The 25911-nt window shown below is 36.1% G+C and overlaps 1 protein-coding gene across 3 annotated transcripts in view; it reads right to left on the bottom strand.

Annotated features, from left to right (window-relative positions):
- The window catches only part of ADGRL4 (adhesion G protein-coupled receptor L4), a 136965-nt gene that overhangs the window by 45351 nt on the left and 65703 nt on the right, over positions 1-25911 (bottom strand). For all 3 annotated transcript variants that reach the window (XM_055585358.1, XM_055585360.1, XM_055585359.1), the window contains 5 exons: positions 16829-16981; positions 4972-5042; positions 4001-4180; positions 3713-3896; positions 2250-2366 (listed from right to left, as the gene is read on the bottom strand). In XM_055585358.1, the coding sequence (XP_055441333.1) occupies positions 2250-2366; positions 3713-3896; positions 4001-4180; positions 4972-5042; positions 16829-16981 (705 nt within the window). The remainder of the gene's footprint in view (positions 1-2249; positions 2367-3712; positions 3897-4000; positions 4181-4971; positions 5043-16828; positions 16982-25911) is intronic.

The following is a 25911-nucleotide window of genomic DNA, read 5'->3' as shown; positions in this document are numbered from 1 at the left end:
TGCTGACATTCAGATACGTTACATATTTTCCTAAACTGTCAGCTCAGAGAAATGTTAGTATACCATGTTTGAGCTAGTGAAGTTATGATGGCTCTAGGAGATTGGCAGCTAAGCCAGCATTTGCTATGGACAGACCTGGGTCAGAAGCAGAACCTGAAAACCTGTTAGGTGAACCTGACTTAGTCCAGTTGATGAACAAGTTCATACAAAAGCAACTTCTCAGAGGTTGTAGGAGGGGATGGTTCAAAATCAAATGAAGCAGCATAAAGATAACATGGATTTAAAACTATGAATGACTCCTATCTTTTCTAAAGGAAACTTTTTTAACATCAATTTTGAGTAAAAGAAGATACATACCATATAGAATGGTTCAAAATACCTTTTTAATTTTTTTCTGAGTATAGTTTCAATATTTGTTCATTTTTATCATATGCAACCTATTTTAATTTCTCACTAATTCTAGGCCTGATCTGGCTTTTAATTTTCATATCAGTTCAGTATCTGTTTTTGTAAACTAGTTCATTCATTAATGACAGACACCAAAATTCAGTACATAAAAAGTATTAAAAATCCATCTGTGCCTCCTGTATTTTCCTACTGATGACATTATGCAGCTTTTAACTAATGCATGCTTTCATTAACGGATTTTGTCAATAAATGAATAATTGATTGTAGACATCATTGAATGGGTTTGATCAGTTTGTTACACTTGTCCTTCTTTTAAAGATTCAACCTTGAGGAAAACAAATCTTCCTCTTCTGCATTCTTGAGAGCCAGTATTACTGTCCCTTTCAAATGTCAGAGTTTGCATGCATGATTATGAAATATAACAAACCTACCGTACACTCAGACAGGATCTCTTTGAGATATTAATTCCATGACAATTTTATCATCTGTCACTATGATAAGTATTTTCAATGTCTTTATTCTCAGTTTCTAAATCCTACTCAAATTGTCTTTGAAAATACAACAGTTTAACACATTCTTTGGATTTGCTCCTAAATATTATGTGTGTGCCTGGTTAATTAGAATATGATATAATGGGGTAAGAACCATGGGTCCAATGGCAGTATGGCTTAGTTATTTTTGCTTTTTTATGGCCATCTGTTCCCTACTTTTGAATAAAAAATGACAAGAAAAAAATTGAGAGGATAATATCAATGGATTAGAAACACATTTCCCATTAGTGCTGTAAAAATTTTTTTAAAAAGATATTTTTTCTGAGAATGATAGCACAAACTGCTTTTTAACAATAAAGACAATGTATTTTTTTAAATAAAATGATGCCTATAAAGTGACATATGTGTATTATTACATATATTTTCCATTTTATGTATGATCACCTATACTTGCTTTGAGAAAATATTATAATCATGCTTTCTTTAGGTAATATATTTTGACCTATATGAGAACAACAATATTTCTATTATCAGCAGGGTTGTTACTTTTTTTTTTTCCCTAAGTGCATTGCACTGAGGACAGATAAATGGTTAAACTAGAATAGCAGCTGCTAGCTTGTCTGTGGTTAGGTGACAAGGAAAACCTGTTCAGGGCTGATTTCTATGTTAACTCCTTCCCTTCAAGTTTTAGTTCTGTATTATCTGTTACATATATAGAGATAAATCCATTAACTTCTCATGCTTTAGTTTTATTGTCCATAAAATGAGGATATTAGTTAGATAATTATAAAGTCATCTGCTAGTACTAGCCCTCTGGATCACATTTCTTAAGAAACCCTGCCTTTAGTTTAGTTGAAGAGTTATTGTACAAAGACTAAGAAATGAACAGAAGAGAAATTCAAGCTTAAACAATAACTTTCTACCTTTTTTGAAAACTATTTCTATTTGTCTTCCTCACACAATCCCAAATTCAGGCTCACAATGGGGAATATGAAGGATTTCTAAAGAAGAACTATTAAAAGGACTTTATTAAAATTATAGCATCCACTGACTGCTGCAAAATGAGGAATAAAACGACAGTTCCTTTGTATATTTCCACTGGGATCCTAACAATGTTAGACAATTACAGATTTGGAGGGTCAAGGACAAGAAGAACCTAGATATGAGCTAAAATTCTCCCCAGGTATTTTTATCATAATAAAAATATCAAATACAAATATAGAATTTCTATGTATAAACATATTTTTCTATAGAAAACCACACATGTTATAAGCACATATGATACAAGCAAATGTATGGTATTTATTGCAAAACATTGAAATATTGTTTATAAGTTTGTCAAAGTCCTACCATTTGAATCATATGCAGTTTTTCTCTTTGGAAATATCTTTATATTATCTCCGTCCATATTCATATGGGGATGAATATATTTTATGTGATGTGAATCAAAAAAGAAAGCTTTGAGAGCTGAAACAAAAATATGAAAATAATAAATTCTCTGACATTAGTTTAATTAATATATTTAGTTAGAAAGAAGTTGATCTATCATTATCGTATTTCAACTCTTAATTACATCAGGTAGAATGAATGTATTCTGAACATGATGTCTAGACATTATAATGTGTATTTAAAAATTTAATTCAAGTTTATAGTCTTTTTATTACACTACAGCATTCATTTAATTCTATACTAATAAAATAAAAGAAAATATGTACACAAAGAAGCTATAAATCATAATTACTAAAGCAGACAAGAAATTACAATGTATTAGAGGATTATATCTACAACATAATTTATTATATACAGAGTGACTGAATTAAATTCTTGAGTGATAATTTCCTTACCTGTGCATAGTCACCTTTTTCATGAACGGATATAGAAATTTAAGCTTCTATATATGAGTCACAATGCTTGTTATCTTAATTTTGAGTAACTGGTGAGTCCTGATGACATATGATTTTTGTGTATCTACTACTGTACGGCAGGATAGTATCCAGAAAATATAATAGAGGTGTATGTGATGATTATTTCAGAAAGTGTACCTTGTTGCCTCAGAGCAACTTTACAGGCAAGCTCAGTTTGATCCAGATTCTTAAAAGTGTCAAGCATGAGATTTCATAAAGCAGGAAATATTCTAATTTGCTATGTTAATTGCTTTATATTACTGAAAGGCAAATGATTCCTAATGAGAAATTAAAATATACTACATTCATGACAAAGATATATGCCAAAAGGATTTCAATGTTAAAAATAAGAATCAGATTATTGCAGAAACAATAAAAATTATGCTTGTGAAGTGGTGTTAGAAGTCAGGATGGCATTACCTTTAGGGCTCAGGAGGTGGTTGGCAAGGGGGATGAGGGGTCTTCTGAGGTGTTATTATACAGATGTGTTCATTTTGTGAAAATTCATCAACTTATATTCATTTGATAAGTACATTTGTCTTTATATGGGTTATAATTCAATAAAAGTTTGACTTTAAATATATTACATCCAGAAAATCTATTTATACTATCAGCGGTCAAGACAGATCCTGCCAAGTCATGAGATGACAAGGAAGTAAGGTTCTCTGAGCATTTAAATGATAAACAGTTCAGAAATAGGAAAAGGTGAAAGTTGCAAGTAGGAGACAAATCTCATGCATTCATCATCCTTTTTATTCAAACTTCATTCATACCCACTCTTGTGATATGCATCATCATTTACATCTGTACTGTCAATTTAATTAACAGCAGTTTAGATACTTTTCATCTCTTTTGAGAATGGCTTCTTTGGAAAACACTATTGCCTTGAAATTGACCTTGACTTCTTACCTATATCACTTGAATTAGTATCAAACTGAGTGGTCTTTTGAAAGTTCTGAGATATCCTTAAGGTAGCCTGCTCAGCAGTATGTATTAGTTTTGTGAGATGAGTTATTCTCTGATTTGTAGATAACTTGTCCCAAACTGTAAATGTATCCTTTTGAACAAAATTATTCAGAGTTTTTACAAATTCCTGTTGAAAAAGAGTGTAGCTTTTAAAAATGTTGGAATCTTACATTAATCACAGATGTAAGGAAACTTTTAAACTTATATTGAGTTAAAGCTCAACATACTTACAGTAAGAGTTGAATTAGAAGAGGTGTCCTTGGCTGAATTCGAGCTGTTCATGTAACCCAATAATGGGGATGATTCAGCTAATACTTCTGTATATGCAATTATATCCATCGGTGAAAGATCTTTCAAAGAATTTCTATAGACTTCTCGTAGCAAAGCCACAGGTTCTTCTATGTGTCTTATCTGAACAAATACGAGTTCAGAAAAAGAAAACCAGCTTAAAGCACTATTGGGTCTTTGCAAGAATACAGGTTACATGTTAAATATGTTTTTTTCACTCCTACACGTAAGCTATCAGACTACAACAAAACCCGAACATGAAGCAATGAAACCTGAAAGTATTTATAAAGGATTAGCAAATAGCTTAAAAAGCATAGAAGTTACTTCAGAAAGGCAATGCACATTTGAATTTATCATTTTAAACTAGCTTTTAAAATGTATAATAAATTATGACTTAATTTGAATTAGATTTTAGTAAACCAGAATTTTTTTTACATGATAAAATGGCAATTTACTTTACCTGATTGCTAATGAGTCATGTTGAAACTCACTTCTAATCATAGGACAATAATTTCATGGACGTCTTACTCTTTGGAACAGTATTACTTTGGTGTACAAAATCTAATTGCATACAACTATGTCTCCTTAGAATGTGGAAATGGCCTGTGATCAAAATGTGTTTTTACTATTTTACCCATCAAATTTCTTAACATGTTGTAATAACTTGCCAGTGTACAGAATAGTGAAAAAGTAACTTACATTAAATATATGTCTTCTTCAGTATTTTGGGGATTTTCAAATTAATTTTATCTGACACCCAAACAAAATACTTGGATCTTTATATGTAAATATTTTCAACTCTACATGAACATCAACAGTTTGGTACTCTTAAAAAAAAATGTGCCTTTGAAAAGATTATAACTGAAACTAAAATGTCAAAACAGAATAAAATTTAATTCAACTCTTTTACTCACTTTTGTTAAAGTTTTATTAATATTTTCAGCAACACAGGCATTATCTAAATGGCAGTCTGGATTCACAATTTCTGTAGAAAAAAATAGTTATGTATTAAGCTTCAAAAAATATTTTCTCTAAGATAATTATATTGACTCCAATGATTTTGCTCACTTATTTAGATATTAAGACACATTCTTAACATTTGAGTTTTATTTTTATTTATTCATGAAAGTTCATTTATTTAAAACACTTTTTATTATTATTTAAGTTTTACTCCTCATAAAAATTCACTTATTTTTATTCATTAAAATGCAAACTATTTTATGGAAAATAGAAAATTATAGTTACTGAAATGAAATAGGGTATATGGGATCAGTGGTAAAGAACCCGCCTACCAGTGCAGGAGATGGGGTTTGATCCCTGGGTTGGGAAGAGCCCCTGGAGAAAGAAATGACAACTTACTCCAGTGTTTTTGCCTGGGAAACCCCATGGACAGAAGGAGCCTGGCAGGCTACAGTGCATGGAGTCACAAGAGTTGGACATGACTTAGTGACTAAACAACAATTACATAAAACATGTGATCTACATTTGCCATTAAATAAAACATCTTCCATTATTTCATTTTATAGATAAAGGACTACTGGCACGTTTCTTGGAAGGTGTAGCTCTTTGATACTTCAAAACTATGCAGTCATATTTTATATAGTGCTTTAAGATTTTATTTTTTTATGTGGACCATTTTTAAAGTCTTTATTGAATTTGTTACTGGTAGCTCAGCTGGTAAAGAATCCACCTACAATGCAGGAGACCTGGGTTTGATCCCTGGGTTGGGAAGATTGCCTGGAGAAGTGAAAGGCTACCCACTCCAGTATTCTGGCCTGGAGAATTCCATGGACTATATAGTCCATGGGGTTGCAAAGAGTTGGACAACACTGAGTGACTTTCACTTTTTTGGCTGTGAGGCATGTGGGATCTTAGTTTCTCAACCAGGGATTGAACTTGCACCCCCCTGTATTGGAAGGTGAAGTCTTAACCACTGGACCACCAGAGAAGTCCCCATAGTGCTTTGATAACACATAAAATTAAATAGTATATTTATTTTGGCAATAAATGCTATCAATAGGTATCAATAGTGATTTCCTGTGGATGTCTGATAACCTTCCCTGCAGGAACAGTTATAGCCACCATTAATTTTTTTACAAGTTCATTTTCACCACAGGCAAATGATTCACTGTCCTCATCAATATCTGGAAATATTTGAAAAATAAAGATTTTAATCTAGTGCTCATATAGTTGCTACTTTGTTGATAATAGTATTACATACTGTTAGTAATTTCAAATCAAATTCCATAAGAAAGCAAGACAAGTGCCATCATCTGGAAAAGGAAGGGCAAACTTAGCTGCATATATTTTCAACTTTCTTTTGGTCAATCCATTTGGACAGTATATTGAAAATGCTATTCATAGACCAACATTTGAATTGCTTTCTGAAGAGCAGGATTCATCAGCAAAATTATTAAGTCATAATTTCCATCACTGATGATGCAATGTTTATTCCTAATTAAATAATAATCTAATTTCAAAAACACATTTAGAAACAAACATTCTCTGTTTTCTAGTATTAAACTGATTGAACAACTCAGTTTAGAATAATCTGGAGGGCAAAAAAAAAAGAGTAGCCCATTTTCTTTCCAAAGCCTCATTATTCCATACGTGCATGCTAAGTTGTTTCAGTTCAGTTCAGTTGCTCAGCCATGTCCAACTCTTTGAGACCCCATGAACCGTAGCATGCCAGGCCTCCCTGTCCATCATCAAATCCCGGAGTCCACCTAAACCCTGTCCATCGAGTTGGTGATGCCGTTCAACCATCTCATCCTCTGTCGTCCCCTTCTCCTCCTGCCCTCAATCTTTCCCAGCATCAGGGTCTTTTCCAATGAGTCAGCTCTTTGCATCAGGTGGCCAAAGTATTGGAGTTTCAGCTTCAACATCAGTCCTTCCAATGAACACCCAGGACTGATCTCCTTTAGGATGGACTGGCTGGAATTCCTTGCAGTCCAAGGGACTCTCAAAGAGTCTTATCCAACACCACAGTTCAAAAGCATCAAGTCTTCAGTGCTCAGCTTTCTTTATAGTCCAACTCTCACATCCATGCATGACCACTGGAAAAACCATAGCCTTGACTAGATGGACCTTTGTTGGCAAAGTAATGTGGTTTTTTAATATGCTGTCTACGTTGGTCATAACTTTCCTTCCAAGGAGTAAGCGTCTTTTAATTTCATGGCTGCAGTCACCATCTGCAGTGATTTTGGAGCCCAGAAAAATAAAGTCAACCATTGTTTCCCACTGTTTCCCCATCTATTTGCCATGAAGTGATGGGACCAGATGCCATGATCTTAGTTTTCTGAATGTTGAGCTTTAAGCCAACTTTTTTACTCTCCTCTTTCAGTTTCATCAAGGGGCTCTTTAGTTCCTCTTCACTTTCTACCATAAGGGTGGTGTCATCTAAATATCTGAGATTATTGATATGTCTCCCAGCAATCTTGATTCCAGCTTGTGCTTCATCCAGCCCAGCGTTTCTCATGATGTATGCTGCATATAAGTTAAATAAGCAGGGTGATAATATACAGCCTTGACATACTCCTTTTCCTATTTGGAACCAGTCTGTTGTTCCATGTCCAGTTCTAACTGGTGCTTCCTGATCTGCATACAGGTTTCTCAAGAGGCAGGTCAGGTGGTCTGGTATTCCCATCTCTTCAGAATTTTCCACAGTTTATTGTGATCCACACAGTCAAAGGCTTTGGCATAGTCAATAAAGCAGATATAGATGGTTTTCTTGAACTTTCTTGCTTTTTCAATGATCCAGTGGATGTTGGCAATTTGATCTCTGGTTCCTCTGCCTTTTCTAAAACCAGCTTGAACATCTGGAAGTTCACGGTCCACATATTGCTGAAGCCTGGCTTGGAGAATTTTAAGCATTACTTTACTAGCATGTGAGATGAGTGCAATTGTGAGGTAGTTTGAGCATTCTTTGGCATTGCCTTTCTTTGGGTTTGGAATGAAAACTGACCTTTTCTAGTCCTGTGGCCACTGTTTAGCTTTCCAAATTTGCTGGCATATTGAGTGCAGCACTTTCACAGCATCATCTTTCAGGATTTGAAATAGCTCAACTGGAATTCCATCACCTCCACTAGCTTTGTTCATAGTGATGCTTTCTAAGGCCCCCTTGACTTCACATTATGTCTGGCTCTAGGTGAGTGATCACACCATCGTGATTATTTGGGTCGTGAAGCTCTTTTTTGTACAGTTCTTCTGTGTATTCTTGCCACCTCTTCTTGGTATCTTCTGCTTCTGTTAAGTCCCTACCATTTCTGTCCTTTATTGAGCCCATCTTTGCATGAAATGTTCCCTTGGTATCTCTAATTTTATTGAAGAGATCCCTAGTCTTTCCAATTCTATTATTTTCCTCTATTTCTTTGCATTGATCACTGAGGAAGGCTTTCTTATCTCCCCTTGCTATTCTTTGAAACTCTGCATTCAAATGGGTATATCTTTCCTTTTCTCCTTTGCTTTTCACTTCCCTTCTTTTCACAGATATTTGTAAGGCCTCCTCAGACAGCTATTTTGATTTTTTGCATTTCTTTTTCTTGGGGATGGTCTTGATTCCTGTCTCCTGTAGTGTCATGAACTTCCATCCATAGTTCATCATGCACTCTGTCTATCAGATCTAGTCCCTTAAATCTATTTCTCACTTCCACTGTATAGTCATAAGGGATTTGTGTCCAACTCTTTCCGACTCTATGGACTGTAGCCCTCCAGGCTCCTTGGTCCATGGGATTCTTCAGGCAAGAATGCTGGAGTGGGTTGCCATTTCATACTCCAGGAGATCTTCCCAACTTAGCGGCTGAACCCATATCTCTTATGCCTCCTGCATTGGCAAGGAGGCTTCTTTACCACTAGCATCATCTGGGATGCCCCTCATTTTTCTGTATAAGTTAACTGAAAAAATTAATATGTAGCAGAATGTGTGATTCAGTGTCCTTAAAATCTTATAAAAACTTACAACTTTTGTTCAGGGTATATTTTGCCATCATTCTTAATGCGCAGTCATCATAGATAAAGTAACAAATTGTACAGAATTAAGTCTTAGATTTTCAGTATATATCAAAGCTACAATAAAAGTGATAGGTTATAAACTCACATAATTTATATTCTTACTTTAAAATTTTACATACTATAATGAGGAGTGAAATATAACTTAAATTTATAAAGATAGTATAAATACTCTGCCAGAAGGCAAAGATCCAATATGGAATGACTCCAAGGAACTGAATAGTCCAGATAATTACTTTAAATTAATGCAGAAATTTCTGTGCTCCTAAGTCTAGCTCTCCATGTTAGAGAATAAGTCTGTAATTCTGAATATATAATTTGATTTTTTAAAAATGAATAGAGTAGCACAATACTGTTTGCCTTTTTATAAAGGGAGAGTAATCAAGATCCAATTAAAATGTCATCTCACTAGATATATAAAATGTAGCTGACCCAAATTTCTCATTTTAAAAATGAAAAAATGGTATAAACACCCCCCCCCTCAACCCCCATTAAACCTCACACCATCAGGTAGTAAGTCTCATCTGTTCCTAAAGAAATTTCCATTTGCTAAATAGGTGATGGTACTGGATTTAAGAAGATGATTAGCGGGCCTGGAAAAGCAGTAGAAAATGCCTCGTTCTTCTGCCAAGGCTATTTGGTCATGATCTGTCTGTGTGTGCTCATTCAGTCAGTCATGTCTGACTTTTGGCAGCCACGTGGACTGTATCCCACCAAGCTTTTCTGTCCATGGAATATTCCAGACAAGAATACTGGAGTGGGTTGCCATTCCCTCCTCCAGGGGATCGTCCAGACCCAGGGACTGAACCCACATCTCCTGCATCTCCTGCTTTGGCAGGCAGATTCTTTACCACTGTGCCACCTGAAAAGTCCGCAGTCATGATCTGTATTACCCAGATATCCAGTCCTCTACTTTTAAAGGAATAATGCTGCCCTAGCACCTTCACTCTCTTCCTGAATTTCTATACACATGTAATCATAAACTGTCACTTCACACACACACACGACAGAAATAAAGGAGGGGGTGAGAGCTGTTGGCTCTTGAGTATCATTAGGGAAAACTTTCCAGTTTGGGCTGAAGTAAAGATGCTAGTGGACAGCAGACTAGAAGTAATATTTTTCATGAAATCAAGAAGTGAGAAAAAATAAAAGAAAGCAAAAGACTAGTCTTTTTTGGAGCAGTGTTGAATAAATTATTTGTGTAGCACCCAAATGAGGATAGTATCCCAATGAAGGTGTGAAGAGATCCATGAAGTATCATAAACAGAAAAATTCATTTCATGGGAAAGAAAGCTATGTTCTCCGAATACCCTTATTTCACATTTTCAGCCTTCTACGGTTAATTGGAAATGAAGTGCTGATTTCTCTCAATTTCAAAATCATTTAGAAAGGTGCAGCTTTTCTTGGGAACTTTATCCCAAATCCAATCTCTGAAAAACATACTGATTTTAACTTTGCAAATGCCATTTTAATCCTCCCTCATGCCTTTGGACATAAGTGTACACAGTCTTGGGGTTCCCTGGTGGCTCAGACAGTATCATTGCTCTTGACAGTTTCAGCGTTCCCCTGTGTATTCTATACACCCTGTGGTCCTTATTTGGGGTTTTCTGCTATGGTTTCAGCTCTACCAGCACCCACTCAGCTGTTTGCTATCCCAGCATGTCAGCCTTGAACCAACTAAGGCATTTCAACTTCTGAATTCACCAAGTAACAGAATGTTACTCTTAAAAATAATGAGGTCATACCCTTGGAGATGAATATTTGAAATTAGGATTATGCAAATTTTATATTCTGACTCCAAATATTCTAGAAGAATATCAATCACCTTACCAGATATGTTTTTCAAACCTTTGTTACCCCATCAAAGACATGTTTTCTGAATTATATACTTTCCTTGTTTACATTCTTGTTCCCCTAGCTTTTTACTAAAATGTAGATACTAAGTTTGCTATCCTTCTCACTCTGGGCCTCAGCAGTAGAACCTACTGAGTTTAACGTAGTGATGGAGTATGTGACCACCACAACTGGCTGTGTGCCAGGATAGTCAAGGAGCTTCCACTATCCTTAGATATCACTGTATACCTCCTTGCTACCTAGTAGTATGAAAAGATTCATAAAATACTGAAAAAGTATCTCATGCTCAAATAGGATAAAACTGGCTTAGCCAAAATAAGTGTGACTGCCATTTTACATCACGGTCCACAATAATATCTCTTGCAATTTCTTGCAGGACCTAGGATCTGACAAAACCAGTATGTATCCTCCTTCCTACAGGTAAAGGTCCTGTGGAAGACCTTACTTCAAATCCTGACTCTAATTTTCATTAGCTCGATGACCCCGGGCGATACCATAAAATACCCTTAACTCAAAAGGGTTCTTTTTCATAACAAATGAGGAAATGTATGCAAAGGTGTTTGGAGGGGTGCCTAAGATACAGTAGGTGCCTGATATTGTAACTGAGAATCAGGTTCAATGATTCTATTCAGATTGTGTGTTCTCTTAATAGCATAAGCCCGTGAGTATGTAGGTTTAGAGAAAACACAATGATAATGAGTGTCTTGTTAAATTGCCATGTTTTGGTACTCCCTAGAGCTGTAAACGAGAAAAAGCACCCTTTCCCCCATTTTAATGAAAGATAAATTGCTGCCATATAATTATTTCAACTAGGCTAGAACTGATAAGCTGTATTTAATAAGTGATCCACTTTTTCCATTACCAAACTAACACTCAGCTTAATACCAATAACTTGCTTTCACTAAATGTAAGTATGTCATAATATGCACTTCCTTGTTCTGCAAATCAAAAATTCATTTGCTTTCTCATTAATACAATTTGCTTGTTTTTCATGTCTACAATGAACCAAACCAGCAGCATTTTATCATAATCTTCTTTCAAAGCATGATTATATGATTGCTTTAATTTTCCTAATTTTCATCAATACCTGAATTTTCTAATGTTGTGTAACTCACAGACTGCAAAAAAAAAAAAAAAAAAAAGATAAAATGTTCAATTACTGGAAGTAATTTGCAAAGACAAAATTGAATTTTAACATTATTCAAAGCCAGAAAAAAACTATCTGAGTACCTAAGACAACAAGACAAAAAAATGACAAGTAGTAAACACTGCTCTTATGAACACAGAAAACGTGAAGTCCTTGGGTTCTACTCATTTGGTTTTGGAAAGTCATACTACTGAATGCTTCAGTTTCCCCACTTGTGAACAATATCTCTTGGGAACTGGGCACCAGAAGTTCTATTTTACTGTGATTCAAAGGAGAAGAAAAATAGGAATGATGCTCAATCTCACTCAAAAACTTCTCCAAAGGATTATTTCATCTGTTTAAAAAAGTATTTCAAAAGACTAAAGATAAAGAATTTTGCTTGGGTAATTTCTTGTCGTGTGCCGGAGGTTTTCCTTATATATTTATAGATGTTCTTAATGACTATAATTGGGCTTCCCAGGTGGCACTAGTGGTAAAGAACTCACCTACCAATGCAGGAGATGCAATCCCTGGGTCAGGAAAGTCCCCTGGAGTTGGCATAGCAACCCACTCCAGTATTCTTGACTGGAGAATCCACATGGACAGAGGAGCCTGGTGGGCTAAGAGCTGGACACAACTGAAGTGACTTAGCACACATGCAATCACTATAATTACCAGATATGTCAAATTCAAGGATTAGCTAAACTTTCAAATCATAAGCAATACACTACAAGGCAAAACACTACGGTAAAAAGGAAATAGAATTATGCTTCTCTGTTCAAATTCCCTGAAGATTATCATAGTTAACAATGAAAATTACTACAGGACTGGAAAAAAAAAAAACAAACAGAAAAGAAACAGTTACTCTGCTTCTGAGAAAAGCTTAATCTTTGAGGACAACAAAACTTGTGAGAAGAACAATTTTCCAGAGAAAGATTTTTTTCATTGAATGATCCATCAAACAAAACAGGTGGAAACTGGAGGACTCAATATTGGATGGTATGCATGGTAAGTTGCTTTAATGGTGTCCGACTCTGCAACCCTATGAACTGTAGCTCACAGGATATTGGATATTGGGTTTTAATCTAAGTTATTTTGTTTACTGAGCTCTTAAAAGAGCTAAAAGGAGAATTATCAAAAATGTAGGGCTCTTCCACAGTATCTCAATAGTAACTGACTATTGGGAGGAAGTCTTAAATTACAAATGTATTCAGTTTAGTCGCTCAGTCGTGTCCAACTCTTTTGGAACCCCATGGACTGCCACATGCAGGCTTCCCTGTCCATCACTAACTCCCGGAGTTTACCCCAACTCATGTCCATTGAGTTGGTGATGCCATCCAACCTCTCATCCTCTGTTGTCCCCTTCTCCTCCTGCCTTCAAACTTTCCCAGCATCAGGGTCTTTTCCAATGAGTCAATTCTTTTCATCAGGTGGCCAAAGTATTGGAGTTTCAGCTTCAATATCAGTCCTTCCAATGAATATTCAGGACTGATTTCCTTTAGGATGGACTGGTTGGATCTCCTTGCAGTCCAAGGGACTCTCAAGAGTCTTCTCCAACAACACAGTTCAAAAGCATCAATTCTTTGGTGCTCAGCTTTCTTCACAGTCCAACTCTCACATCCATATATGAGTGCTGGAAAAATCATAGCTTTGACTATATGGACCTCTGTTGGTAAAGTAATGTCTCTGCTTTTTAAAATGCTGTCTAAGTTGGTCGTAACTTTTCTTCCAAGGAACAAGTGTCCTTTAACTTCATGGCTGTAGTCACCATCTGCAGTGATTTTGGAGCCCCCCAAATAAAGTCTCTCACTGTTTCCATTGTTTCCCCATCTATTTGCCATGAAGTGATGGGACCGAATGCCATGATCTTAGCTTTCTGAATGCTGAGTTTTAACTTTTTCACTCTCCTCTTTCACCTTCATCAAGAGCCTCTTTAGTTCTTCTTCACTTTCTGCCATAAAGGTGATGTCATCTGTGTATCTGGGGGTTATTGGTATTTCTCCTGGCAATCTTGATTCCAGCTTGTGCTTCATCCAGCCTGGCAGTTCGCATGATGTACTTTGCATATAAGTTAAATAAGCAGGGTGAAAATATGCAGACTTGACGTACTACTTTCCTGATTTGGAACCAGTCTGTTATTCCATGTTCAGTTCTAATTGTTGCTTCTTGACCTGCACACAGATTTCTCAGGGTCTTAGGAAGCATCACTACAAACAAAGCTCATGGAGGTGATGGAATTCCAGTTCAGCTATTTCAAATCCTAAAAGAAGATGCCGTGAATGTGTTGCACTCAATATGCCAGCAAATTTGGTAAACTGAGCAGTGGCCACAGGACTGGAAAAGGTCAGTTTTCATTCCAATCCCAAAGAAAGGCAACGCCAAAGAATGTTCAAAGTACTGCACAATTGGACTTATCTCACAGGCTAGCAAAGTAATGCTCAAAATTCACCAAGCCAGGCTTCAACAGTACATGAACCATGAACTTCCAGATGTTCAAGCTGGTTTTAGAAAAGGCAGAGGAACCAGAGATCAAATCGCCAACATCCACTGGATCATCAAAAAAGCAAGAGAGTTCCAGAAAAACATCTACTTTTGCTTTACTGACTACACCAAAGCCTTTGACTGTTTGGATCACAAATGTATTACCCTCCATAAAATGTTGGCTTTCGGTCATCTTTGTGTGTTTTCTCTGTGCTTATGATTAATTTTCTCTAAATAAGAATTCTTTACATTTAAGAGATACAGACAGAGAACTATATATCCCTCTGTGGACTGAGGTGTATCAAAAGTAAACATGATCAGATGAAAAGACAAATGTCTTGTAGAGACAAGAGGGAATGGAAAGTATAGTTAAAATTGCATTAAATTTCAGTAATTAAGGTGTTCCAAGTTAGATTTTTTGATTAACTGAAAATTTTCTAGTTATATAGCTACAAAGTTAGAACTTTACTAAAGGTAAAGATATGTACACATTATATAACATTCTAAGACTAGAAACATGAGTTTAGGTTTGAGAAGAACAAACAGCAAGGTACTATACATTTTCTGGGAAGGTTTTAATTTCTCGAATATATTGTAATGATATAATCCAATAAAAATTTTTGCTGCAAACAATCCAGATAAAATCATAATTCAACAGAAAGAGATTTATTTTCTCATATTTTACATCATGTATGGCCTTGTAAAGTTTGATTCACTGTATCTACATGATCCAGATTCATGTGTGAGATTTAAATGGTCACCCATTTGAGATTCCTGTGGAAATATCAGTGGCATTCTAGGTAGAAGACTGTGGTTTTAACCTTCCCTTTATCCTAAATGTGTGACTCTTCACTTCCCTTGGCTATAATAGGAGAATATAATCTTCCTTATTTAGGTAAAAGAGAAAACGCTGTGAACGCGAAGTACACAAGACAGGATAATTTCTTTGATACAGACATTTCAATGAGAAATTCTCTTTGAACATTATCTCCTGACTTATCATGTGTGTTTGCCTGGAAAATTCCATGGACGGAGGAGCCTGGTAGGCTGCAGTCCATGGGGTCGCTAAGAGTCGGACACGACTGAGCGACTTCACTTTCACTTTTCTCTTTCATGCACTGGAGAAGGAAATGGCAACCCACTGCAGTATTCTTGCCTGGAGAATCCCAGGGACGACGGAGCCTGGTGGGCTGCTGTCTATGGGGTCGCACATAGTCGCTTCAGTCGGACATGACTGAAGTGACTTAGCATAGAATAGCATAGCATAATAATAACATTGCCAGACTTCTCCTTAGCTCACTGATGAGAACTTCACTGGGGCTGATCTAAAGCTTTAGTGTGATTGGATGTCTCTCTTTTAACTATGAAAGGTAGAAGCAGTACCTTACCCTGGCCCATGGTGCATGTTCAGTCCTGAGCTTATCTCATATCTAGTCCTGGCTATGTGATCAAACTCTCAGGGCCTCAGTTCATCCACTAATTTTATACATAATTATCAATTATAATCATACTAGCTACTGGTAAACTAGGCAATTTTTAGAAACCATGATTAAGATGATTCATAATTTGTTTTCAAAGTTAAAGTCTTTGGTTCCAGAGAATCTGTCTGTGAAAACTGTTCATCTTTTCTACAGTTTTCTACAATTTTTGTCTCAGACTATAGTATCTGATAAATCAAATGTGTGACCAAAATACAATGGAATGACATTAAAAAATCAAGATACTCTCTCACAATATTTTACTTAGGAATTGAACTGCAATTACTTTTATCCCTCCAGAAGACACTGTAGTTACTTCTAAATAGGTCGGGGTTCAAAAAAACTGAATGCAGATCTTAAATGTGACAAACTTTTGGTGGGCAGCAGCAGTGCTGCCTGGAGTGAACATTACTAGTGTTCACAAGCAATGGCTATCTGAACACTTTCCAGGAAAACACGCGGCCCCTCTCAGAGTGCATATTTATAAAACCATCACTATCTGGTGATACTAATAGTAATTTTCTGGAGTGAATATATCACTTTAAAGTGTAAGTATTTATTCTGTTATTTGCCACCTTGCTAGACCTCATAACATCACAATTTTTTTTTTTTTGTAAACTGATATTCTTCATCTTATACTCTTGGATAAATATACCATAGTAACTGATATCATATTGGAGAATTAAAAGAATTAATGAAGATTCTGAAAGTATTAACAATGGGGGTACAATCGACTGACAGAATTTGATTTGGATATTATCTAATCTGTGGAGGTATAAGCAATAAAAGATAGGTATAAATTTTAAGATAGGTAGCTGAACTTACCTACGCAGACGGTTCCATCATTAGTAATAAACTTGTCCTGGTTGCTGCTGGATCTGAAACCAGGTGCACACATACAGTAATAACTTCCCTGTGTGTTCGTACAGTTAGCATTTTCACCACAGGACTGCGTTAAATTTCCACACTCATTATCATCTGTGGACATATCAATTTAAAACATTATTCTTGTAGAATTGAGATGAATTCCTAATATTTTCCATCAGTTTTGGGGAATTTTCCCTGTTAAATAGTATAAGGTATGTGATACTATTTCTAAGAAAAATTGAAAATAAGAATTCACATTACATACTTGATTATTCTTGTTTAAATGTAAAACCTTTGCAGTTACAAAGCAAGGTAGAAACTCTTACTGCAAAAGCACTAAACAGAGCTATAGAATTTTATTGAATTATTTTTCAAATGTTTACATATAATTTAAATATCACAATGTTAATAAATATCTTATTGGTGAACTTACAATACTCAGTCACAATAATACTCACAATACTCAGTCACAAGCATATCATAAGATAAAAATGAAAAATCAGAGATTAGAAATTGATTTTTTTAATCATTTAGCATTTATTTTTGTCACGTACTCTCCAGAAGAATTTTGTGTTAACAGGTTTGTATCCCTTCATTTGTTAATATATCTATTTGTTATCATATGCATTGTGTGATATATGAAAGAGTATACAAACAGAAAAAAATAATATCATGATCCACAGTCCTTATCCTTATACTCTTATAATGTAATTTATCAGAGAAGATACATAGGTTCATAAATCTTTTTTAAAAATTAGAAAGCAGATTCATATTACCTGTCCAATGAATGAAATAAAAAATAAGTGGTTCTCAGAAGTAATTACGATTGGTTGGAGGAGACATTAGATCCCCTCGTGTGCTGAAATGTGCGTCCCAAAAAGATATACTCAAGTCCTAATCTCTAGTGTCTGTGAGTGTGACCTTACTGGGAAATAGGGCTTTTGCAGATATAATCAAGTTAAGATGTTCAGTTCAGTTGAGTCACTCAGTCATGTCTTTGCGACCCCATGAATTGCAGCATACCAGGCCTCCCTGTCCATCACCAACTCCCAGAGTTCACTCAGACTCATTTATTTAACTTATATATAGAGTACATCATGAGAAACGCTGGGCTGCAAGAAGTTAAGATGAGGGCATACTAAATTAGGAGAGGCCCAAGAGTGGTGTCTTTATAATACATTATAATATAATATAATGGTGTCCTTAGAAAATTCAGAAATGGAGTCATGGAAGACAAGGCTATGTGAAAACAGTGGCAGAGACTGAAAGTAATGTAGATGCAAGCCAAGGAGTCCCAAGGACAGCTAACTAGAAGCTAGAAAGACATAAGCAAAGATTCTTTTCTAGGCCCTACAGAGAGTGTGGACCTTCCAACTCCAGGATTTCAGACTTCCTTCTAGAACTGCGAGAGAACAAACCTGTGTTTTTTCAAGTCACGGAGTTTGTGCTAATTTCTTACTGCAACCCTAGGGTACTAATAGACCCAAACTGGCTAATCTCCAAGACAGATAAGTACTGATTAGACAAAGAGAAGCAAAGTAATTAAAAGGAAGGTAAAATCTGGGGCAAATATTCAAACATAAGGGTGACTGAGATGTTTCTGAAGGCTGAGGGAAACCTAATCAGCGGGCCCAGGGAGAAGTCATAGGGGAACAGTTGTATGAATTGAGTTTGGAGAATGTCTTGAATTTTTATTCTCCATTTTAATCAAACCAAGGTTAATCTGGGGGATTCCAGGTAACTCAGCTGGTAAAGAATCCGCCTGCAATGCAGGAGACCCCAGTTCGATTCCTGGGTCGGGAAGATCCCCTGGAGAAGGGATAGGCTACTCACACCAATATATTTGGGCTTCCCTGGTGGCTCAGACGGTAAAGAATCTGCCCACAATGCAGGAGACCTGAGTTCGATCCCTAGGGTGGGAAGATCCCCTGAAGGAGGACATGGCAGCCCACTCCAGTATTCTTGCCTGGAGAATCCCCATGGACAGAGGAGCCTGGCAGTTACAGTCCATGGGGTTGCAAAGAGTCAGATTTGACTAAGCACAGCACAAGGTTATTTTTAAAGATTTATTTATATAACATTTAATTTATACACAGGTTATTGAACACATATATTGATAACTAAGAGTTGGAGATTTTCCTAAATATTTCATAAATATTACTTCACTTGTTGTTTACATACATTGTAAGAAGCAGGTGCCATTATTATTCTCTTTAACAGATGAGGAAAATAAGCCATAGAGAAGAAATGTAACTTGTCAAGGTCACATAGCTATTTAGTTAGAGCCTAGTAGTTTGGTCCAATGCCTGTTCTCTTTGCTGTTGCATCCTGCTGCCTCTGCAAGGATAGGTTTACAAAGCAAATATATAAGGTAAGAATGTATCTGATGGATTATGGGTCTGTTTTGAGAGAGGAAAAGATATTGAGGTAGAGATTTCAGAAGAAAAATAGAAACTTTATTTGTAGTCTGTCTCTCACTTAAATTTTATTTCCACTTAGTCATTTTCAAACATTACAGATATAAGTACAGAAGTTACCATATGACAGACAACTAAATGTGAAGTCCTCTTTTTTTGTTGTTTTCAAAAATTACTACTATGGTCACAGCAGGTAAGATTTGGAAATCCTATTTTTTTTAAGATATTTAACCTATGAGGCTCTATTACACAATTTTATTTTATTATCTATATGTTTTATCACTTTGACTTAGTATATTAATAGGCCAACTGCTACAAATATATCCAAACATGTAATGATTCAACACAATAAAAGATTCTTTGCTGCTCTAGTCAGAAGCCAAAGTTAGTGTTCAGGTTGATGGTGTAGCTTCTTGCATAATGGTTCAAGGACCCAGACTTGCTTCATCTAATGGCTCCACCACCCCCATCGGGCCTCCACACTGTCTGTATTTATCCTGGTGGGGAGCTGGGTTCAAACAGAGCATAAGAGAGTAATAGGCCACAACTATAAATGGCACCCATCACTTTTATACACATTCTATTTACCAGAATTCATTCAAATGTCCACATCTAACCACAGGGAAGCTGATGGGTGTAGGCCAGCTGTGTGCCAGGAATAAGAAAGAAGACATTTTGAACAGCTAAAGTTCTCTGCCATACTTCTTCTTTCACAAGTATGTGCTTGGTTGCTTCAGTCATATCCGACTCCCTGTGACCCTATGGACTGTAGCCCGGTGCCTCCCTAGAGGCTCAGCGGTGAAGAATCTGTCTGCAGTGCAGGAGCCACAGGAGATGTGGGTTCCATCCCTGGGTCAGGAAGATCCCCTGGAGGAGGGCTCATATACATATACAACATGCCTATGAGGCAGGCATTATTGCTATTTTCAAATAAAAAAAACCTAAAGTATAAAAAGCTAGATTAATGTGATCAATGGCACACAGATAAGTGGCAAATTCTGACGACAGCCTTAGGTATTCTGACTGTCAAAGAGATCTCACTCTTCTTAAGTACTATGCTATAAAAAGTTAATAATAGCTATTATTTATTGAGTGTTTGTTGTATGCTAGACACTGTGATAGGATTACCTATCCTATTACCATAAAATGGAAATACACTGTGACCACATCAAAAGGTTGTTAAGAGATTACAAGGAGTTCATGAGCAGACAATGCTTACAGCGGCGCTTAGCATTAGTATGCAGTATACAGGTATACTATTTTCTATATACTGTTATTATTATTTACGTTACTAGAAATATGATCCAGTTGCACTCCACTTAAAATTCTTAACAGCTACTTGGCCTTTAATATGTAAAATAAGTCCTTCATAAGTGACCGAGACTTATCCCTTCTCATGAAGAAGTGAGCTTCCAAAGTCTGGAAATAAGTTTAAGCTGCTTATCCTTAGATATGTATAATAATAAATGTATTCTTAAAATATCTATAACAAAGATCTCAAAAAGTACAAATTCCATTAGTATATGGATAGAATATATCCATACTAAATACAAAGAGGAAAGATCAAAATTTGTTTCCTTATAACATTTGTACAAATTCCAATAATACAGTTCATGATAATTTATTGAAAAGCCACTGGAAAAAAATAAAATAAAACCTATTTGTAATTTTATTACATGAAGATAACCACTCATTCCATTTTAAAGATAATTCAGATAATGTAGACTCTCCACTTCTTTTGTATATGGCTTTATATAGTACTTTATTTTAAAGTTTTAATATTAACTTTATTTTGCTAAAAAATATTCCATGTTCTTAAAAGTCATTCAAAACATCAATAAAATGGTATCATTTCATTTTGACATAGGAAAAAAATACAATTTACTTATAATATATCTCTGAAATAGACTTTCAAATATTTGAGACCTGACCTTGACTGTTACCCTTGAGGTTCCAAGCTCAACAAGTGTAACACCTTTATTGCTCCGAGAATAACCTTCAATTCAGGCCTATCTCACAGTGAACTGTAGGACCCTGTGTCAAATTCATTTCCTAGGCCTGAGGTAGGCCTGTCCCTACAACAAAAGTGGAAGGCTCTTTGCTCCAAACATAGGCCTGAATCTCTACTTTCCTCACAGGACCATTTCATTTGCATATAACCAGTTAATAAGAAAAACTCGTCAGTCTATGAGAAGCAAGATCATTCTCTCCAAAGCCTAGAGCAAAGCTAGGCCAGGCCTCACACCTAGTATCTTCTTCACGTTAAGACTTCAGGCCTCTTTTCATTTCTCCATAGGCACCTCTCTGACATTTTGGGTTCAATTCCATTGTTTCCTCAAAAGTTCTAATTTTCAGTATGTGGTCTGATTTACTCTAAAGTGAGTAAAAAGCTAGAGTACCAAGAGAAGACTTTTGAGCTCCCCTTAGAAGCTTCCCTGGTGTCTCAGACGATAAAGCATCTGCCTCCAATGCAGGAGACCTGGGTTTGATCCCTGGTTTGGGAAGATCCTTTGGAGAAAGAAATGGCAACCCACTTCAGTACTCTTACCTGGAAAATCCCATGGATGGAGGAAGCTGGTAGGCTACAGGGGTCACAAAGAGTTGGACACGACTGACTGACTTCTCTTTCTTTCTTTCTTTAGAGGCCAACAACTTGGAGACGTGTAAATACAAAGATTGAGTTCTCAGAAGCTTTGTTAGGCCAGGCAGGTGGGTGACTTAAGTCTGACTCCACCAGGAGCCAGACAATAGAAGGAAGTGTGGCTTATGATACAGGGAAGCACACAAATCTAAAGGATTTAAATTTTCAAAAATTTGAAAATCATATTTAAAAATTTTTTTCAGATTTAGCATTTGGCTAGGCATTTGTCACCCCTAAATTAAAGCATATAAATGTTGAGGGAGTTATGTAAATTTGCTGAAAATATGATAATAAAGTAAGAGAAATAGAAAGGCCATCATATAAAATGTTGAAGAATTTATACTTTATTAACATGTGTGTATTATTAATTTATCTATTCTGTATACAGATGTATTGTATAACTTTAGATGACTATATGCACACATATACTCAGAACGCAAACATATATGTCTATATATTCATTCAAAATAAATTAGACGTTTATTAAAATTACCTGAGAGCGTGTCACAAATTGACACAGAAGTATCTAAATCAAGTTGAAGAAAACTACTTCATACACATTGGATTTGACTCAATCATTCAGTTACTCAAATATTTATGGAACTTCCCAGTTCCCAAATGTGAATATGTCCACATTGGGAAATAAGTCAAAATTAATCAAAAAGTCAGGATCTGTGCCCTGCTGTCAGAGTTCACATTCTAAAGCAAGTTAACACAGAAGCATGTAATTGACTTCTTATTAAAAGTTTCAATTTTTATCTCAAAATTTGACTCCTTTCACGGCATACTGGGAGAAGTTTATATTAACTTTAAAAGGAATTGTGCTCTCGGATCAGTTATTGGTAATATAGAAAATGATGAAGATCGCATCCCTTGTGGTCTATAGCTGCAAAAATGATATGCAAAAATACAGAGGAAAAGAATTCACTAGATCTGAGTTATTGGTCAGAGTTCAAGAAAACCAGCCATTTTATACCACCTGATTGTTTCTGAAAACAAATTAATGTACCAATATATCATTTGATTTCAATTTATTTTCAAGTTTTGGGTAACACATTAACCAGAAGAAAAAAACAAAACAAAATAAAAAACAAAGATTCACACTGACTTTTGTGTTTCTCCCTACTATGTAGTCTTGAGCACTTGACCTCTTAGCTTTCTTATCAAGAATTTGGAAATAAAAACATTTTCTAATCTATCTCCCAATCTTCTGGGCTGGATATATGATATAGGCGAATTCCCTAAATGGTCTGATTCCAATCTTGTTCCTTGAAATACCACTTATCTGAAAGTAACCTCTTCTCTTCCCCCAAGAGAGTGGAGATGGGCAAAAAATTATCTTTGTGAAGTAATATATAAATTTGAATTATTTAAATAGCTTTAAACTTCCAGTGTCTAACATAACAAAAATTAAGTTTCAAGGAGAAAATTTATTTGAATGAGTATAAGAAAATATATGACTGTTTCTTTTGTGCTCTTATCTCCATTGTTTATATCAATATATCAGTTTAGTCACTCTCTGTGATGCTATATTTAATTTCTTGTGGGATTATAAAATAAATATTTAGATTAGGATGTCACTTGAAAAATTCATTTTAATACCATTAAAGAGAAGACATATTATTTAAAAATGATTAAAAAAATGTTAATAAGGAGAAATATTTGGCATTCTTTCAGCAGAAATTCTTACTGGCTCCCGTTTAACACAGCAAGCTGAGCACTACAAGAACAAAGACATACACCTAACATATAACAACAGGATCCACGGCTGCTGGAGAAGACAGACAAAACCTCAAATTATTAGCATGTGTTGTATATAACAAATAAACAAGGTATTTAGCCGTATACTGGTAACTCAGAGAAGCAATGGTTTCCTTAGCAAGTTTTCAGGATAAAAGGGGGAAGGTTATTCTCAGAGGAGGTTTAGAAAAGGAAGAGATGATTAAGCCAAGCATTGAAGTATAAGAATTAACACAAACGAAATGGGCTCCAACAATCCATTCAGAACAAGGAAAGAACTCACCCAAATGCCTGAAGCCTGCAGGAAGAGAACAACTATTAGGCTGCCCAGGTGGCTCAGTGTTTAAAAATCTGTTTACCAATTCAAGAGAATCAAGAAACGTGGGTTCAATCCCTGGTTTGGGAAGATTCCCTGGAGAAAGAAATGGCAACCCACTCCTGTATTTTTGCCTAGGAAATCCCATGGACAGAGGAGCCTGGCAGGCTATAATCCATGGGGTTGCAAAAGGGTTGAATAGCGAATTAACAACATATTGTGGAACACTGGGTAGGATGGTAGAGACTGTAGGGCAAGATTCTATGCAGATAATTATGGTCTAAAGTGGGAAAATGCTTGCTAAACATTTTGGACTAAATTCAGTGGGTAAAGGATGAGCATCAGCAGATTTTATGTAGAAAAATCTGATTTGATTTGATCTCAAAACAATTTTTGAAACATAAGGAAAATGAGGTAAGACCCAGGTAAACCTGCTAAAACACTGTAAGACATGAAAAACTAAACATAGTCAAGAAGAAATTAGTAAAGTGGTTAGATCAGATATGTTTAAGTGTTAAAAGTCAGTCATCTGGGGACGGAAAGGAAAGTGGGTAGGATTCAACTAGATTAGGCATAAACTGGAAACTGTCATCGGGATGACTACCATCTGATCTTCATATTCTTCTTTTTACTTATGTGACTTCAAAATTTTTCACAGTAAAATAATTTTAAATTATTAGTGTGGCTTGGAGACTAACTGGATATGAGTTAGTTGGACAGAGGAAGCAAGGATGATCCGCAGGTTCTGATTTGGAGGGATTTGCTGGGTATATTGATTCACGAGGACAGAGAGAAGCATAGGAGGAGAAGCTTTGCGGCTAAGAGCGAGTTCATTTTTGGACGGGGAGACTGAGTTGCCATTAGGACATTTGGATGGGAGTATCCACAAATGGATACTCAAAAGTGAAGTCATAACTTGTTTAATCACAAGCTGGAGCTCAAGACTCCCTACTTCTCTTCCAGAGGATGGGTCAGAACCAGGAGCCTGGCAATTATTAGGCTCCAGTACTCTTGCCTGGAAAATCCCAGGATGGAGGAGCCTGGTAGGCTGCAGTCCATGGGGTCGCTAAGAGTCGGGCACGACTGAGCAATTTCACGTTCACTTTTCAGTTTCATGTATTGGAGAAGGAAATGGCAGCCCACTCCAGTGTTCTTCCCTGAGAAACCCAGGGATGGGGGAGCCTGGTGGGCTGCCATCTATGGGGTCGCACAGAGTCAGACACAACTGAAGCGACTTAGCAGCAGCAGCAGCAGCAGCGCAGGGAGCAAGCTTGCTGTCTCCTTTGCACTCATCTCTAGATGGATCCTTTCTCCTGACTCCTCCTGCTCTGATCTCAGTAGTTTGAATGAATTCTGCCTTGGCATTATCACACTCCCTTGTTTTCCTTTTTTCTTTCTTCTGTTGTTTTTTGTTGTTGTTGTTGTTGCTGTGTTTTTGTATGCTTCTACTTACTTGAGTTTGCTTCCTTAGGATGTGAGAGTAGGTAAAAAGGACCAAAGGAGTCCCTTAACCTGTGTTTGGTCTCAAGGTTGACCAGAAAATTCCTTGGGGCTCCACATGATTCAGTCCAGCCTATCAGAAAACTACATAGGGCTTTAACATAACGCATAACCATCAACCACAGGTTAGTTGAGTGCTAACTAAGCTTCCCAAAAACATATGCCAGAAATATCTCCTCTCAATATGTTTTTGGGAAGCTTACTTAGCACTCAACTAACCTATGATTGATGGCTAGTTACTTATTTATTGTGGACTTATATTAAAAACTAGATCAGCATGATTTGTACCTCATAATCTGAAAGGAGAGAAAATATTTTTCAAGTATTCTGCTAGATGGCTCATTTAAGTTTATTTAATCATTATAATAACACAATGATTGATATGATCCTCATTTTACTTACTAGAAAATTAAAGCTGAGATGGGTT

This window comes from Bubalus kerabau, chromosome 6 (genome assembly GCF_029407905.1).
Source record: "Bubalus kerabau isolate K-KA32 ecotype Philippines breed swamp buffalo chromosome 6, PCC_UOA_SB_1v2, whole genome shotgun sequence".
Classification (NCBI taxonomy): Eukaryota; Metazoa; Chordata; class Mammalia; order Artiodactyla; family Bovidae; genus Bubalus; species Bubalus kerabau.
This window is presented reverse-complemented; position numbering and strand designations above follow the sequence as displayed.